Raw genomic sequence first — 19,774 nt, 5'->3', positions numbered from 1 at the left:
ATGGATTTTCAGAATTCACTATCCTATAATCTGTTCACGTTCAGTGATGGGCATCGATGGAACATTGGTGCTTTAATGTTGTCGACAGGCTGTTGAGCTGTTTCATGATCTACAGCATATTCTGGGTTACTGTAGCAACTATGCTGATTATTTTTGTGTACGTGCTGGGTTACCCTAGCAACTTATACCTCTTTGGAGGCCAGGAGCATTTTATATTTAGGCAACATTGCACGCAGTTGAGCAGCACCCTTCCCATACATCAGAGGCAGACAACGACACAGGAGAGTCAGTCCTCACTGCATTTCATTTCCAATTGATACTGCTGCTGATCCTTAAACGCTTACATACCTTCCTGACATACAGTTGCTCTCTCTGCCCTGAAGGCTGCATATGTGGAATTGTGTAAGATCAGTATAGCTAATGATTGATCAGACCACTGAGTTAGGTGGCATGCTAGTGTAATGGTTGGCATAACTCTATTACCAAGCAAGCAACCCGGGTTCAAATCCGCCACTGTCTGTAAGGAGTTTGTACATTCTCCACTGCCAGCATTTACTTGTTTAACATTTTAAAAATATTCTTTTATCAAACATGGTCTCAAGGTATCTCAATTAAATCTCAAGGTAGTCTATTATGACAAATACATACTTTGACAATAAGTTTAGTTTGCACTCTTAATCTTTGAGGTGTAGTCTCACACAGCAATGTACAAATTGTCAGAGGACTTCCTGACTGACAGTAACGGCCACCAGCTGTCTTCCTGACTGCTCGCTCTATCTATGCATATATTATGATGCTTCTAAATACAACCACTTGCTTATGAAGTTCTCTGAGGGGATGGCACAGTCACGGTTAGTGTAATGCTCTAATAATTCCTGCAGTTGTCTGTAAGGAGTTTGTACATTCCCTCCATGACTGGGTGCTTCAGCTTCCGCTCACATTACGAAGACATATAGACAAGAAGATTAATTGATCGTATGAGTGAAAGTGGGCAGCACGAGCTCGTTGGGCCAGAAATGTGCTGTATCTCTAAATCTAAATGAAAGACACTTGATGGAATGGTATACAATACTGCACTTCACTGGATGTTTCAATGTATATGTGACAAATAAAACTGATGTTTAAAATCTGTCTACAGCACAGAAACCAGCCTTTGATCTCGGCTGGTCTCTGCTGGTGTTTAGGCAGTGCACACACTTCACCCAGACTGCCAGCACAACTGTGTAACTTTTTCTCTCTTTTGGATTTGCATATTTCCCTTTAAATCTGTCTACAATACTTGTGTAGTCCAGTCTCCAGTCCTTGTAGCAAAATCAAACCAGAATATACTGGAACACTCAGCAGTTCGTACGTGATCTGTCCAAAGAACAGGAGTCAGTGTTTCAGGTCAAAAACCCTGCAACAGTCTACCCACGAGTGAAAGTATGTCTTCTGTCACTTTCTTATATTTAGAAATTCTAGAAAATATGGGCACATACTGTATACCCTATGTTGAAACTGGCAAACCATTTTGTTATCTGAGGCCACCACCAAGTTCACACAAGCTTCTTTTGTCCGACACAGAACTGTTCTAGCCTCTTCAATCTTATTGGTATGGAAAACATCTAAATCCTGTTGTCAAGCATCCTTCTAAATCTGACACCTCCAAAGTCTAAAATCCAGATCATGGCACAGTCCTCAAGTTTAAATAATGCCTGCTTTTCCATTCTGGCCCTCTAAAATCAAACCTCTTCATTAGCTGCATTTCTTTGACTTTGTTAACTTGTGTATTTCCCCAACTCTTAGACCATTGGACATAGGAGCAGAATTAGGCTATTCAGCCCATTGAGTCTGCTACACCATTCCATCATGGCTGACTTATTATTCCTCTCCACCCCATTCTCCTGCCTTCACCCTGTAATGTTTAACACTCTGACTAATTAAGAACCTATCAACCTCTGCTTTAAATATACCCATTGATTTGGCCTCCACAGCTGCCCATGGCAATGAATTCCACAGATTCACAATCCTGTGACTAAAGAAATTCCTCCTCATCTCTGTTCTAAGTGGACAGGTTTGTATTATAAGGCTGTGCCTCTTGATCCCAGACTCCTCCGCTATAGGAAACATCCTCTCCACCTCCACTCTATCAAGGTCTTTCAATAATCAATCGGTTTCAGTGATATTCCCCCCCCCCATTATTTTAAACTCCAGCGAATACAGGGTCAGAGCCATCAAAAGCTCAAACGTAATCCTTTTCATTCTTAGAATCACTCTTTTGAACATCCTCTGGACTCTCTCCAATGCCAGCACATCTTTTCTGAAATAAAGAGCCCTAAACTGCTCACAATACTCAACTGCAGTTGACTAATGCCTTTTAAAGCCTTAGTATTGCATCATTGCTCTTATATTCTAGCCCTCTGAAAACATATGCTGCCACCATATGGCCTTCCTGACCATCGACTCAACCTGAAAAGAAGGAGCAGTGGGCCAAACATAGGCAGCTGGTACTAGTGGGTTGGATGTTTTAGTCAGCATTGACTGGTTGGGCTGTAGGGCTCATTTCCATTCTGCATTACCCTGGACCAATGTCATCAAATCGGCTTTACAGGTAATTTATCTCCTTGCTGCTGGAGGCAATTTGCATTGTGTGAATTGGCAGCAGGCCTCCAGTGATACAACAGTGACTTTTCAAGATTCAAGACTCAGCAATGTCATTCCCAGTACATATGTATAAAGAAGAACGAAATAATTGTTACTACGGAACTGGTGCAGCACAAAAAAAACACAATATGCATAAAGAATACCATAATAATTTAAAAAACACAACCAATATACATAAGAGAGCCTACATTGATTGTATGTCCATCAAGTGACACTAGGCACAGGTGTGTCTGTGGAAATGATAAAGAAGTAGCGGTAAGAGGTGGGTTAGTGGGTGGAGGTGTTGATCAGCCTTAGTGCTTGGGGAAAGTAACTGTTTTTGAGTCTGGTGTTTTTTGTGTAGACTGCGTTGCCTCCAGCCTGATGGGTGTGGGACAAACAGTCCATGAGCAGGGTAACATCCTTCTTGATGTTACCGGCCCCTTGCTGGCATCTTTCTGTACATATGTCCTGGATGACGTGTATGCTGGTCCCATTGATGCATTGGGCAGTTTTGACTTCCTCTTTTAAAGCCTCACTGTCATTCATGGAAGTCCTTGTGCAGAACACCCTAAAGGGTAACCTGCATGTTGAGTTGGTGGTGAGGAAGGCAAATGCAATGTTAGCATTCATTTCAAGAGGTCTACAATACAAGAATAGGGATGTTATGCTGAAGATTTGTAAGGCACTGGTGGGGCCTCACCTTGAGTATTGTGAACAGTTTTGGGCTCCTCATCTAAGGAAAGATATGCTGGCACTGGAGAAGGTTCAGAGGAGGTTCACAAGGATGATTCCAGGAATGAAAGGGTTGTCGTACGAGGAATGTTGGTCTGTACTCATTAGAATGTCAAAGGATGAGGGGGATCTCATTGAAACCTTACGAATGTTGAAAGGCCTAGACAGAGTAGATGTGAAAAGGATGTTTCCCATGGTGGGAGAGTCTAGGCTAAAAGGGTACAGCCTCAGGATAGAGGGGTGTCCAGTTAAAACAGAGCCACAGAGAAATTTCTTTAGCCAGAATTTGAGGAAGTTATTACCATGGGCAGTTGTGAAGGCCAGGTCATTGGGTGTATTTAAGACAGAGATTGATAGATTCTTGATTAGACATGGCATCAAACGTTATGGAGAGAATGCCGGGGAGTGCAGCTGAGGAGGGGAGAAAAGGATCAGTTACGATTGAAAGGCTGGATCAGAGTTAATGGGCCATTGGTCTAATTTTGCTCACATGTCTTATGGTCATAGTGCAGTTTCAGTACCACGCAGTGATGCAGCTTGTCCGGATGGTCCCTGCTGTGCACCTGCAGAATGATGTGGGTATAGATGTGCAAAGTCCGGCTACCTTCGACCGCCTCCTCATTATTGTGAGGCATCCTGAGCGGCCAAAGGTACAATAGAAATGCAGCTTCTTCCCTCTGCCCCACTTCCTGCCCCAGGGTATTTGAATAAGTCCCTCCATGGCACAGCAGAAGCTGTTAAATGGTAACTTATTACCTTCTGTGTTTGTGGAATCTTGTCAGGTTTGTGTAAAGAGATGCAGTAGCGATTTCATGGTGCATAATAACATAACAGATAGAACAGGCGTAGACCATTCAGCATCTCGCGCCTGTCCCACCACTCAATGACATCAAGGCTCATCTTAAGGCAGCACAGTAGTGTCGTGGTTAGCATGGCGCTATTACAGCTCAGGGTGTCGGAGTTCAGAGTTCAGTCCCAGCGCAGTCTGTACGTTCTCCCAGTGATTACGTTGGTTTCCTACAGGTGCACCGGTTTCCTCCCACAGTCCAAAGACGTACTAGTTAGTAGGTTAATTGGTCATTGTAAATGATCCCATATTAAGGCTAAGGCTAAATCGTTGGCAAAGGCTAACTGCCAATGAGACATCAACCGTCTCAACTTCACCACCCCTCTCTCCAATTCCATTGGTCATTGTAAATTCTCCCACGTTTAGGCTACTTTGCTGAGGCTGAGCAACATCTATCAGACAGCTCCTTTTGTTTACCCCTTGAACAGGATCCCACTAAGGAGCACAGGGCCTTTGACTCCCACCCCATCACTGACCTTATCAATTCTGAGGATCTCCCATCTACTGCCAGCAACCTCATAGTTCTTTCACCCCACACCTCCCATTTCTACTTCCTACCCAAGGTCAACAAACCTGTATGTCCAGGTAGACCCATTGCTTCAGCTTGTTCCTGCCCCACTGAATTTATATCTGCATACCTTGACTCAGCCTTATCCCCCCTGGATTTAGTCCCTTCCCACTTTATAACACTTCACACACTTCTGATCTTTTCAATGATCTCAAATTCCCTGGCTCCAAGCATCTTATTTTCAGCATGTATGTCCAGTTTCCATCCCCCAACAGGAAGGCCTTAAAGCTCACCGTTTCTTTCTAGACTCCAGACCCAACCAGTTTCCCACCACCACCGCTCTCCTCCATTTACTGGAAGGTGTGCAGCAGCTTTGAATGTCCTACCTTAAGATCTCGCTGATCCTCCACGCTGCCAAGAGTATTACCATTAATATTATATTCTGTCTTCAAATTTGACCTACCAAAATGAACTTGTAAAAATGCTATCCTCTTCTCTCAATTCCTCCATCTCCGCCACATCTGCTGTCAAAATGAGGCTTTTTGTTCCAGAACAGAGATGTCCTCCTTCTTCAAAGAAAGGGGCTTCCCTTCCTCCACCATCAACGCTGCTCTCAACCACATCTCTTCCATTTTGCGCATATCTGCCCTCACCCCATCCTCCCGCCACCCACCAGGGTTAGGTAACCTCTTGTCCTCACCTACCGCCCCACCAGCCTTCGTGTCCAGCACATAATTCACCGTAACTTCTGCCATCTCCAATGGGGTCCCACCACCAAACATATCTTTCCCTCTTCCCCACTTTCTGTGTTCCACAGGGATTGCTCCCTGCCCAACTTCCTTGTCCATTCATCCTTCCCCACTGATCGCCCTCCTGGCACTTATCCTTGCAAGCAGAACAAATGCTACACCTGCCCCTACACCTCCTCCCTCACCACCATTCAAGGCCCCAAACAGTCCTTCCAGGTGAGGCGACACTTCACCTGTGAGTCTGTAGGGGTTATCTACTGTATCCAGTGTGGCCTCTTGTATGTCAATGATACCAGACGTAGATTAGGAGACTGCTTTGCCGAGCACCTATGCTCTGTCTGCCAGAAAAAGCAGGATCTCCCAGTGGCCACCTATTTTAATTCCACTTTCCATTCTCATTCCAACATGTCCATGCATGGCCTCCTCTACTGTCATAATGAGGCCACACTCAGGTTGGAGCAGCAACACCGTATATGCTGTCTGGGTAGTCTCCAACCTGATGTCATGAGCATCAATTTCTTGAACTCCTGGTAATGACCCCCCTCCCCCTCATTCTCTATTCCCCATCCACTTTTCCCTATCCCACCATATCTCCTTGCCTGCTCATCGCCACCCTCTGGTAATCCTCCCCTGTTTCTTTCTTTTATGGCATTCTGTCCTCTCCTATCAATTTCCCCCTTCTCCAGCCCTGTACCTCTTTCACCAACCAACTTTCCCAGCTCTTTACTTCACCCCTCCCACTCCCAATTTCTCCTATCACCTTGTGTTTCTTCCTGCTCTCCCCTCACCTTCTAACTCTGACTCCTCATCTTTTTTTCAACAGTCCTGCTGAAGGATCTCTGTCCGAAACGTCAGCTGTACTCTTTTCCATAGACGCTGCCTGACCTGCTGAATTCCTGCAGCATTTTGTGTGTGTTGCTTGCATTTCCCTTGTTTGTGGTTAAATTGTTGAGTTGCCTGCGCAATGGCTCCAAGGGCCAGAAAGGCCTGTTCCTCAGTGGCATTATCTAAGGTATGGCAGGTATGGCACGTGTCCTGGGTGCGACTTGAAGGGATGGGGGCACTGAGCAGTTTCTATTAAAGTCAGACAAGCCATCTTCGGATAGCAAAAAAAGAATTTTCTTCAGATGTATGATCTGTCTTTGATTATCATGGGTGAGAAGCACTAGGATGGCCTTATTTCAGAGCATTGTGTACGAAGACCATGAAACGTTTCTTCACGAAGAAGAAGGACAGTGGAGCTGAAAGACGTCAGAGATGAAAGAAACGAATTGCTGATGAGAACTCGAGAAATGCTGGGTTAACAGCTAAGGAGGAAATCGAAAGAGTCATGAAGGGAACACTCGACCGTCTTCACAGAGAAATGGACAAAAGGTTCGTTCGTTTGCATGACACTTACTTCTCGATGTCGAGGGACTGTGTTATGGTGCCGACAGTAATGACCTAAAGAAGAAGTGCAAAAGTTTGGGTGAATTGTACAGCTCTGATGTTGATGGACAGCAGCTATATGAAGAAATTTTAGATCGCAGAATGTTGCTATTAAGGCGGGTCAACATGAAAATATCAAACCTGAAGAGCTTTTTGAATTTATTGTTCAGTATGGAGATAAGAGCGTCTTCCCCAATCTTCACATTGCTATTCAGATAATGCTAACCATCGCAGTTTCCATCGCCAGCTGCGAGAGATCATTCAGCAAGTTAAAACTAATACTTTCATATTTGAGAGCCTCCATGGGTCAAGGTGGACTCTGTGATCTTGCTCTGCTGAGTGTAGAAAGAGAAGAAACTGAAAAAACTGACTTTGATCACATCATAGACCAATTTGCATCAGTGAAAGCAAGGAAGGTGCAGTTATAATCTTCATGTAGTGCCATAATTTGTTAATTAAAAGATTAACAAGCTTGACTTGTATTTTTGAGCTGATATTATGGTAAAGTTATCTAAAAGATGGGTGTCAGATGTTTGGACAGTGGCGCAATTTCAGTGCTTGCCATGGGTGCTATTTTCCGTAGATACGCCCCTGCTGTTCCTCACTGTAACTCCACCAGCACATCCTTGGGTGTGTTGGTTAATACAAATGACACATTTCACTGTGAGTTTTCATGTAAATATGATAAACATGAATCTGAATCTATCTTCCTCATTTATGTGCCTGTCTAGTTATCCCTATAACATAGAGATTTCACCATCTCTTCTGGCAGTGAGATCCAGATATCAACCCCTCTCTGTGGGGTGGGGGAAGATTTTCCCTTCAAATTCCCTTTCAAGTTCCTTCCACCTCTCTTCATGATGGTCTTTGTTGTCCTCCAAGCCTTTTGTCTGTCCTGTACAGAAAAAAGTGCCCTCATGTTGGAGTTGAACAGTGAACTTAGCACACCCTAACAACTCCTTGTTTTGATATCCCTGCCATGGGGACAAAAAGGTTTTGACAGTTGTCCCTATGTCTGCCTCTTGTATTTTTGTGTACTTTTTTTTTTGCCGTGTAGCTGCGTGTGTGCAAGTCTGTGTGTGTGCGTCTGCATGTGTGTGCGTGCACGGCTGTGCGTGTGCGTCCGTCTGTGATGATATCTTTTTCATGGCTTTTACAAGGCGCGGAGCGAGAGAGAGACTGTGTGGCACGCCGCTCCTCACACAGCCATTTTGCAGTGTTCTTCCCTTTATTTTTTACGAGGTCGAGTTGCGATCTCGACACTCAACCCGGCGCGGATGGAAAGCGTACTCAGGAGCGGACCCGACTGGTTTTGAACCGGGGAACCTCCGTTCCCAGGTCCGGCGCCGATGTCATTGCGCCACCAGTCGGCTTGTGTACTTCTTTATGGAACTGATTCCAAACCCGATAAGCTCACTCTAAAACACGTTCACAGTAATATTTATTTACTTATTTAGTATTACTTGTAATTGTTTTTTGTTTTTACAGTTTTTCATCTTTTGCACGTTGATTGCCAGTCTCTTCTGAGTGTAATTGTTCATTGATTCTATTGTATTTCTTTGTTTCACTGTGAATGTCTGCAAGGAAATGAATCTCAGGGTAGTACATGGTGGCATTTGTGTCTCTTCTTAAGCCCATCACCCCTGCTGGGGCATAGGCTACCGACGGCAGCTTGACAGACTTCTCTGTTCTGCACTGTCAGTCCTGTGGCTTCTGATTTCACCACACAACTTTGTATATCTTATTGACAAAGGATCTTCCCCTCTTAGGGATGAGGTCTTTGGAGCTTCTACTGTTATATCTGTTGCTCTGGGTTTTTACAAGATGGGGTTGTTAGCCTCATGCCCAACCCTCCTCCTTTTGCACACAAGCTTAAAAGTTCATATATGTCACCACATATACCCTGAGATTCATTTTTCTGCAGGCATACTGAGCAAAGCTATAGAATAGTAACTATAACAGAATCACAAATCATGCAAACAATAAAAAAAAACAAACAGTACACAGAACATGAACAGCAGTGTCCCCAAAAGTGGCACAGAGCCAGTCCAGGAGTCAATGGCTGCAGGCCACAGCCAGGTTCAGTGCTGAGGCGAGCGCTGATGGCTACAGGTCACAGCCAAGTTCAGTGCTGAGGCAAGCGCTGATGGCTACAGGTCACAGCCAAGTTCAGTGCTGATGGCTGCAGACCATAACTACAGGGTCAGTTCAGCACTGAAGTGTGTAAAGCTTCACAAAATAGTGAGCTGACCACCAGTACACCCTCTGCTCTTGAGCCTGACACCTGAATCTTTTTAATCTAGAAGAGGATATTTAAGGGGAGGATATATTATTAGGGAATGCATTCCTTATGGGTGGATTTGTGAAGTACTGTTGGTGTTCTCATAGTGCACCTTTCTGTTTCCAGGCACTGACTTTTGCGTATAAGCATGCATTGGTGAAGCAGCATTTTGGACGTGCATTGAAGTTTGCTACAAAAATTGTTGAGAATAAGCCAAGCCAAGAGAACTGGAACAACTGTATTCAGGTTGGTGCAAACGTCCTTTGCTCACAAGTGAGGAAAGATGAGCTGATCCAAGCTGCCCTCACGTAGTACAGCTAAACTTGCATTCCCCACGGACAGGGTGGTGCCTGGCTCCCCCGTCTCATGAAGAGACTGTGAAGCTGGGATTGCCTGAAATATTGACTGTTTATTCCCGTCCTTAGATGCTGTGTGACCTGCTGTGTTCCTCCAGCATCTTATTTGTGTTGTTCTGAATTTCCAGCATCTGCAGTCTCTTATGGTTTATCACCCAGAATGATTCCTGGAATTAAAGGGTTAATCTTTGGGAGGGGTGTGGGATGGGGAGATTTGGCTGGATGGGAGATGTTTGTATGCAACGACCATGTGGAGAAATTACCCAAGCCTTGTGCCAGACCCCTCACTCTGCTCTTAGTGTTCCCGGCACTCAGACATCAACACAGGATGAGATAGGTAATTTCACACAAGACCACAAGCATGTTTTTATCATACAGCGAGTTCTAAAAGTGCTTGAGTTGGATTTCATTTATTGTTCGTGACTTCACTGGAAGTCGCAGTGAATTGAGACGATTCCTCTTGTCTCTCCTATCAGATTCCTCCTTCTCCAGCCTTTTACCTTTTCCACCTATCACCTCCCAGTTTCTCACTTCATCTCCCCCCCCCCCACCCACCTGACCTCACCTATCACCTTCTTGTTTGTATTCCTTCGCCTTCCCTCATCATCTTATTCTGGCATCTTCCCCCTTCCTTTCCAGTCCTAATGCGGGATCGCTGCCTGAAAAATTGACCATTTATTCATTTCCTGACTGACCTGCTGAGTTCCTCCAGCATGTTGTGTGTGATGCTCTGGATTCTCGGCATCACTGCTTAGCACAATGCTGTTACTGCTCGGGGCAACAGAGCTTGGAGATCAATCCCGGCATCCCCTTTAACGAGTCTCTGAACGTCCATGCTGTGAAATGTTTGGATTTTCTCTGGGTGCTCTGGTTTTCTCCCATAGTCCAAAGACATACCAGTTAGTAGGTTAATTGATCATTGTAAATTGTCCAATGATTAGGTTAGGGTTAAATCGGGGTTGTCCAGGGTTGCTGGGTGGCGTACCTGGAAGGGTCTATTCCACACTGTGTCTATAAGTAAATGAATATCTGCAGAATCTCTTTGTGTTTATAAATGGAGTTGATGATTGTGTCAACTAACATGTTTTCTCTTATAGTTGATGAAGTCCCTGGGTTGGGAGCACTGCGCCTCTCTCTGCGAGAATTCTCTGCTGGTGATGTACCCTCCGGATTATGTTCCCTTTTAATTCACATCTGTGGAGTGAAGAATATCGAGTGCTTATTTAATTAGGATTGGTCCGTGAGGACCCAGATGGATGATTGGAGTGGACTTTATGTTTGGATTATTTTCATATGTCGCCTTCTTTTAAAAAAAAATAATTGGACTGTGGTGGAATCTACAAGATAATTGTGTGTGGTTGGTGTTAGGAAATCTTCAGGTTTTGTTTGCCAGCTGGTCGAGGAATCTTCTCCCTTTGTGACATTGCCCAGGCTGTGTTTCGGAAAAGGCAGGGACTCCTTCAGGTTTGTCAGAATTCCATCACCATCCAACATCCTTCCTTCAATCCCGGTAGATTTCTTCATGCCTTCCTCTCAGAACCACAAGAAACATGCTCTTCTTTCTATTTGGGAATCGTGCACCAGCAGTGTTAGCGAATCCAAAGGAGGCATTGGGGTGTTGTATGTGATGGGGTCTGGCCTTCCACAGTGTGGCCAGAACCTGGCCTGGGACACCTGAAGAAGGGGGAACAGACCAGGGAGATTTTGAGGAAAGAACAGTCAGGAGGAAGCTAGCTGTCTTTGCAACCTGATGTACAGTCCAGTCGATCAGTTCCATAACTCTAAATGACAAATGCCCATCAAAAATTTACCAATGTCAATCTAACAATTGCCCTTCAGCATTGGCAGCTGTTGGGATAATGTTTCTCCTGTCAACATGCAACATACAACATGCTGGAGGAACTCGGCAGGTCAGGCATCATCTGCGGAAATGAATAAAGAGTCGACATTTCAGATCGAGACCCTTCTTCAGGGCTGGCAAGTGAGGGGAGGGGCAGGAGTACAAGCTGCAGGTAAGGCTGGGTGGGTGGGTAGGAGAGGGGGGGATGAAGTAAGTATCAGAATCAGGTTTAATATCGCTGGTGTATGTCATGAAATTTGTTTTGTGCCAGCAGTAAATGCAATACATAAAAATTAAAAATATAAATTACAATAAGAAATAAATAATGAAATAACAAATACAAACAGAGCGAAAAAAAAGGAAAAAATAGTGAGCTAATGTACATTGTCCGTTCAGAAATCTGATGGCGGAGGGTAAGAAGCTGGTACTGAAATGTCGAGTGTGTGTCTTCAGGCTCCTGTATCTCCACTTTAGTGGTAGCAATGAGAAGAGGGCATGTCCTGGGTCAACTGTGTATTCCCCCTCAAAAGATGCTGCTAATCTGAGTTCCTCAGTATTTTGTGTTGTTCCCTGTCTTCTGCCCTTGTGAACAGATATGCTGAAAACTCCCCACCCTCCCCAAATCCCCGAATGAATCATAGTAAAAGCAGTTTCCACTACCCCACTCCAGAACTTCAGCTAGGTGTATGTGGCCCTGAGTCACTTTTGTGCCCTGATGTGGTCTCTACTTCCTGTGCAACATTGCATCTGCCCAGCAGTTATACTGGTGGTATTACTCAGCAGGTCAAACAGCATCTGCAGGGGAGGGATTGTTAATGTTTCAGACTGAAACCCTGCATCAAGACTGTCATCAGGACTTGTAATTTCTTCCAACCCCAGCAGCAGTCTCCACAGATGCTGCTCAACCCGCTGAGTTCCAAGAACAAATTGTGTGTAGCCTCAGATTCCAGCATCTGTGTCTTCACTGTTTTTTGGCCACACTCTCCTGGAAGCTATGGTAGCACGATGCTGATACGGCAAGGGTGTCAGAGTTTGGAGTTTAATTCTAATGTCCTCTGTACAGCCACCCTATGTCCATAGATGTACTGGTTTGTATGTTGATTGGCCATTGTAAATTGCCTTGTGATAAGGCTAGGATTAAGTAAGTGGATTGCTGGGCAGTGCGGTTTGTTGGGCCGGAATGGCCTATTCCACTGTATCTCTGAATTAAAAAAATAAGAATTATCTTGGTAAACGTCATCATGAAGCTGAGACAGATGTGAAGATACGGCCTTTCCCTGCTGCCCCGGCTGGGTCTATATCTGACTCCAGAACCAGGAGAGCAACGGTTGAGTCTCCTCTTCAAGGATGTCCAGCAAAGTATTCAGTGCAGAACCACGACTGTCACCTCCACCAATAACCATTACACCCGCAGGAAAAACAAACACATTAAATTGTCAACCACTGTAGTGTGAATTAGGCTGTTGCCGCCAATTCTGCAGGATGTTTCTTTGTTCCATTGTCCCATAGTTGTCAGAACTTGTCTTCCTGTTCACCGAAATAATTCTCCCCTCCAGCTACCCTCTTCCCCCACCCCCAGTGTCCCTCCCCATTCCAGCTTCCCTCACTTTTGATGAGACAGGGATTTACGAACAATTGAGACTCTAGCCGAAATAGCCTGGCTGAGACAAACAACTCGGTAGCCTGAGACAATCCATTAGCTGGTAAAAAACAACATTGGTCTGTCATGGAATTGGATAAATATTTTTACGTTGCTTTTGTTGTGCAATGCAGGTTTTAATATGAAATAATTTCAGCTGTTATTTATATAAATGCTGTTTAATTATATCTAGGACTGCATGTTGTTGCTTTCCACGTGATCATTATTTCAAAACAAGAAAAGTATATTCTTTATACCGCGCAGGGGAAGAAGGAATATCCCCATTGTGCCTTCAGATGTGGAGCAGCCTTTTGTAAATGCATATCAGTGTTTATCAACGAATGATCAATGTGCTAATTAAGGACTGGTGGATCTCATTTCTTACCAGTGAAGGAAATGTGTTGCCCTGTGACATTAAGGAAAGAAGACTACTTCATATAAACTTCCTGACAATTGTGATTATGCATTCTGCAAAAATTACTAAATATTCCAACCAAATAAATCATAAGTTGTTTAACAGATGAGTGATTTTATGTTCCTGTTCTCTGGAAATGAAGGTTCATAGAAAGCAGTTCAGCATTGCAGATGTTGGATGCTTGGACTGCAAGAGGTTTACAGACCCATAGTTCTTTGAAAGTGGTATCACAGGTTGATAGAATTGTAAAGAGACATTTTGTCACATTGCCCTGTATAACTCAAGAGTACTGAGCACAGGAGTTGGGAGTTAGATTGAAGTTGTATGAGGCGTTGATGGTGCTAAATTCAGAGTATTGTTTGCAATTCTGGTCACCGAAGTGAAAGATATCAATAAGATTATAAAACTACAGAGAAAATTTACAAGGATATAGTCAGGACTTGAGGACCTGAGTTACGAGGATGGAATGAATAAGTTAGAACTTTATTCCCTGGAACACAGTAGATTGAGGGGAGATTTCATAGGGGTGTACAAAATTGAGGGGTATAGGTAGGGTAAATGCAAGCAGGCTTTTTCCACTGAGGTTGGGTGAGAATACAACTAGAGGTCATGGGTTAAAGGTGAAATGTACCTATCCAAATTTCTCTTAAATGTTGAAAATAAACCCACAACTACCACTTCCACTGGCAGTTCATTCTACTCTCATCACCCCATTCAGAGGGTGGTGAGAGTAGAATGAACTGCCAGTGGAAATGGTAGATGTGGGTTTATTTTCAACATTTAAGAGAAATTTGGATAGGTACATAGATGGGAGTGGTATGGACATGGACAGGTCTAGGGCAGAATAATGGTTCGGCATGGACTAGCTGGGCCAAACTGGTCTGCTTCTGTTCAATAGTGCTCTGAGAGTCTGTTGAAAGAGCTGCCCAATTGTTGTTGCAATGCCCAAGGCAGCTCCGCTGTCTTCTAAACGTGATGCTTTCCAAATCGCAACCCTTTGATTTTTTTTTTAATCCAGGTTATGCCTCTGGTTCTAATGCAATATTAGGTTTGGAGGGATGGCTTGGGGGGAAAATGGGGAGTTAGCGATCTGGTTAGGGACAGGGATAGAGTGAGTTTGAGGTTTTCTTTGCGTGTTGCACCAGACAGTCAGCCAATCTTGTCTGGCGCGTGGCGTCAGAATTGGTCTCCTTTCGGATTAACCAGGTCACGATATGAACGTTCCTGACTCATGTTTTTTATTTTACAAGGCCGAGTGGCTAGCTCAATGCTCAACCCTGCACGGATAGAAAGCGTGCTCGGGGGGTGGCCCGACTTGGATTTGAACTCGGGAATCTTCACTCTGGAGTCCGGTGCTGATGCCATTGCATCAGTTAGAGGTAGGGGGCACTAACAAAGAGTCAGGGACAGGAGCGATGGACATGCCTGTTTCTGTACTGACTTGAATTCTGAGTATGACTGGCTATCGTTTGTAGGCAGGCTTATAATCGTCTTGCCTTCTCTTCTAAAGCATTTTCTCAAGATCCTTTACAAAGGCTCTTATACACATCACTCACACTGTGCTTTTCAACCCTCCCAGTCTGCTTTCAGTTCAACGATAGTCCCTTAATCCTGGTTTTGACCCCTCTTTTGAGCTAACAGCCCTTTTGGGAAGCGAACTCCAGTGATAGTCTCTCTCTGGCCACAGCAGAATATCCCAGCAATGCAAAGTGTATGAAGCACGAGAGAATGGCTAGAACTTGTGGACATACAATGAAGGTAGAGTGGCTGACCTGCTCCCTCTGCTGAAGTCGGACAAAGTGCGCAACCTCTACATTGTTCTGATACTGATTGGATTTCACTGACTTAACAATAATGGCATTATCAACTCAAACACCGTTACTCTTCAGTGTCCCGAAGCAGTCAACTGCAACAAGCTAGTGACTGTTCATTCCCCTTCAGAGATGCTGCGTGCATTGCTCCACATTTCCAACATCTACAGAATCTCTTGCGTTTATGATTTGTCGCTCTGCTGTGAAGTCTCTTTGAGGTATGCCTGCCCTGAAAATGTTTAAGTAGACCATAAGACAGAGGAGCAAAATCAGGCCAGTTGCCCCATCGAGTCTGCTCCACCATTCAATCATGGCTGATCTGTGTCTCCCCTCCTCATCCCCACTCTGCGGCCTTATCAAAACAAGGTGCTCCAAGGAGTTGTTACAATGTATGAAGTTCAGGCTGTTCACTGTACAACTCCAACGTGAAGGCAATTTTTATGTACGGGACAGAAAAAAGGCTTGGAGGACAACAAAGATCATCGAGGAGAGGTGGAAGGTACTTGAAAGGGGATTTGAAGGGAAACATTTTTCCCCACCCCACAGAGAGTGGTTGATAGCTGGTCTCACTGCGGGAAGAGATGGTGACATCAGATACAATCTCTATGTTTAAGGGAGAAGTAGACAGGTACATAAATGAGGAAGATAGATTCAGCTTCATGTGTTTATCACATGTACATGGAAAGGTACAGTGAAATGTGTCACTTATATTAACCAAAACACCCAAGGATGTGCTGGCAGAGTTGCAGTGAGGAACAGGTCTTTCCGGCCCCCGGAGCCATTCTGGAAACAACTCAGCGACTTAACCTTAGCCTAAACATGGGAGAATTTACAATGACCAATGGAATTGGAGAGAGGGGTGGTGAAGTTGAGACAGTTGACGTCTCATCAGCAGTTAGCCTTTGCCAACGATTTAACCTTAGCCTTAATATGGAATCATTTACAATGATAAATTAACCTACTAACTAGTACGTCTTTGGACTGTGGGAGGAAACCGGTGCACCTGTAGGAAACCAACATAATCACTGGGAGAACGTACAGACTGCGCTGGGACTGAACTCTGAACTCCGACGCCCTGAGCTGTAATAGCGCCATGCTAACCGCGACACTACTGTGCTGCCTTAAGATGAGCCTTGATGTCATTGAGTGGTGGGACAGGCGCGAGATGCTGAATGGTCTACGCCTGTTCTATTTGTTATGTTATTATGCACCATGAAATCGCTACTGCAACTCTTTACACAAACCTGACAAGATTCCACAAACACAGAAGGTAATAAGTTACCATTTAGCAGCTTCTGCTGTGCCATGGAGGGACTTATTCAAATACCCTAGGGCAGGAAGTGGGGCAGAGGGAAGAAGCTGCATTTCTATTGTACCTTTGGCCGCTCAGAATGCCTCACAATAATGAGGAGGCGGCTGAAGATAGCCCAACTTTGTACACCTATACCCGCATCATTCTGCAGATGCACAGCAGGGAGCATCTGGACAAGCTGCATCACTGCGTGGTACTGAAACTGCACTATGACCATAAGACATGTGAGCAAAATTAGACCAATGGCCCATTAACTCTGATCCAGCCTTTCAATCGTAACTGATCCTTTTCTCCCCTCCTCAGCCCCACTCCCTGGCATTCTCTCCGTAACGTTTGATGCCATGTCTAATCAAGAATCTATCAATCTCTGTCTTAAATACACCCAATGACCTGGCCTCCATAGCTGCCTGTGGTAATAAATTCCACAAATTCACCACCTTTTGGCTAAAGAAATTTTTCCTCATCTCTATTTTAAATGGACGCCCTTCTTTCCTGAGGCTGTGCTCTTTTGTCCTAGACTCCCCCACCATGAGAAACATACTTTCCACATCTACTCTGTCTAGGCCTTCCAACATTCGAAGGTTTCAATGAAATCCTCACCTCATCCTTCTAAATTCCAGTGAGTACAGAGCCAGAGCCATCAAACATTCCTCGTATGATAACCCTTTCATTGCCAGAATCATCCTTGTGAACCTCCTCTGGACCCACTCCAGTGCCAACACATCTCTTCTTACATGAGGAGCCCAAAACTGTTCACAATACTCAAGGTGAGGCCTCACCAGTGCCTTATAAAGCCTCAGCATCACATCCTTGCTCTGGTATTCTAGACCTCTTGAAATGAATGCTAACATTGCATTTGCATTCCTCACCACCGACTCGACCTACAAGTTAACCTTTACAGTGTTCTGCAGAAGGACTCCCAAGTCCCTTTGCATCTCATATTTTTGGATTTTTTTCCCCTTTTAGACAATAGTCTGCTCATTTATTTCTTCTACCAAAGTGCATGACCATGCATTTTCCAATATTGTATTTCATTTGCCAATTTCTCGCCCATTCTCCTAATCTGTCTAAGTCCTTCTGTAGCTACCTGTTTCCTCAACACTACTTCCCCTTCCATCAACCTGCAAACTTGGCAACAAGGCTATCTATTCTGTTATCTAAATCAGATACACAGCTTAAAAGAAGCAGTCCGAACACTAATCCCAGCAAAACACCACTAGTTCATGGCAGCCAACCGGAAAAGGATCCTTTTATTCCCACTCGCTATTTTGAACCAATCGGCCAAGGTCTAACCATGCCAGTAACTTTCCTGTAATACCATGGGCTTTTAACTTGGTAAGCACCTTCTCAAGGGCCTTCTGAAAATACAAATACAGAACATCCAATGCATCCCCTTTATCTATCCTACTTGTAATCTCCTCAAAGAATTCCAGCAGGTTCATCAGGCAAGATTTTCCCTTAAGGGAATACATCTGACTTTAGCTTCTCCTTCAATTTCAGGGAGAATTCAATCATATTATGATCATTTGATCCTAAGAGTTCTTTTACCTTAAGCTCCCTAATCAATTCTGGTTTATTAAACAACATCCAATCAAGAATAATTGATCCTCTAGTGTGCTCAACCACAAGCTGCTCTTAAAACGCCATTTTGTACACACTAGAAATTTCCCCTCCTGGAATCCAGCATTAACCTGATTCCCCAATATACCTGAATATTGAGGTCCCCCATGACTATTGTAACATTGCCCTTTTGGCATGCAATCTCTATCTCCCTTTGTAATTTGGAGGCCATATCCGTATTACCGTTTGGGAGTCTGTATACAATTCCCATCAGGGTCTTTATACCCTTGAAGTTCCTTAGCTCTATCCACAATGATTCAACACCCTCCCACCATATGTCACCTCCTAGTGATTTGATTTCATTTTTTTTTTTACAAACAGAGCAATACCTCACCCTCTGCCTTCCTTCCTGTCCTTTTGAAACAATGTGTATCCTTGGACATCCCAGCTATAATCTTCTTTCAGCCATGGATTCAGTGATGCCTACAACATACTTGTCAGTAAATTCATCTATCTTATTCAATATATTGCATGCATTCACATACAACACCTTCAGTCCTGTATTCACCCTTTTCAATTTAGTCCATCTTTCATGTTGCAACTCATCCTGTTAACTGCAATTTTGTCCTATTAATTTTGCCACTCCTCACTACACATCACCTCTGTTTGTAAATCAGTACTTCATCTTCAGCACTATCATCTGTTTTCCTACAATACTTCTTGCATTGAAATATATGCAGCTCAGGACACTAGTTGCACCATGCTCAACCTTTTGATTTCTATTTTTGTCTGAGGTCTTACATTTGCTTCCATAACCTCTCCACCAACTATTCTGGCAGTCTGCTTCGCATCCTGCAACTCTAGCTTTAACCCCACTGTGCAGCATTAACAAACTTTCCAGCTGGGTTATTAGTCTCCCTCCAGTTCAGGTGCAAACCACTCCTTCTGAACATGTTCCACCTTCCCTGGAAGAGAGCCAAGTGATCCAAAAATATTATGCCTGCCCTCCTACACTATCTCCTTAGCCACGTATTAAACTGTATTATCTTCCTAGTTCTGGCCTCACTAGCATATGGCATGGGTAGCAGTCCTGAGATCACAACCCTGAAGGTCCAGCCCTTTAAGTTAGTACCTAACTCCTTGAACACCCTATGCAGAACCTCATCACTCGTCCTACCCATGTCATTGGTATCTACATGGACGACAACTTCTGGCTGTTCACTCTCCCACTTAAGAATGCTGAGGACTTGATGGGAGATTTCCCAGACCTTGGAACCCGGGAGGCAACATACCATTCAGGAATCTTATTCTGTCCCACAGGAAACCTCTTTGGTGCAATTTTAGTGAGATCCTCTCTCACTGTTCCCCATCTGTGGTCTCTGCTGCTCTCTGACTGTTTGGTCCTTCTCCCCTCTCCCCCCACCTTCTTATTCTGGCTTTCTCCCCCTTCCTTTCCAGTCCTAGAAGGATCTCGGCCTAAACATCTGACTGTTCATTTCAATTGATGCTGTCTGACCTCCTGAGTTCCTCCAGCATTTTCAGTGTATTGCAACGTGCTAAACTGCATGATTAACAATGTTGCTGGTAAGATTTGTTTGTGATTAATCAGAATATTCATAATTTGTTTTTTTAAAATTCTAAGTTTGTCACAGTCCCAACTGTTAATTCCCC

At 44.2% G+C, this 19,774-nt stretch overlaps 1 protein-coding gene across 2 annotated transcripts in view; it reads left to right on the top strand.

Moving 5' to 3' along the window:
- LOC140204370 (tripeptidyl-peptidase 2-like) overlaps positions 1-11,549 on the top strand; it is a 193,393-nt gene extending 181,844 nt beyond the window's left edge. For both annotated transcript variants that reach the window (XM_072271060.1, XM_072271061.1), the window contains exons 28-29: positions 9,297-9,416; positions 10,624-11,549. In XM_072271060.1, coding sequence (XP_072127161.1) covers positions 9,297-9,416; positions 10,624-10,713 — 210 coding nt within the window. In that variant the 3' untranslated portion in view covers positions 10,714-11,549. The remainder of the gene's footprint in view (positions 1-9,296; positions 9,417-10,623) is intronic.
- Positions 11,550-19,774: the final 8,225 nt, after the last annotated feature.

Source organism: Mobula birostris, chromosome 10 (assembly GCF_030028105.1).
Source record: "Mobula birostris isolate sMobBir1 chromosome 10, sMobBir1.hap1, whole genome shotgun sequence".
Classification (NCBI taxonomy): Eukaryota; Metazoa; Chordata; class Chondrichthyes; order Myliobatiformes; family Myliobatidae; genus Mobula; species Mobula birostris.
Note: the sequence above shows the minus strand (reverse complement) of the source record. Positions and strands in the feature narration are given on the sequence as shown.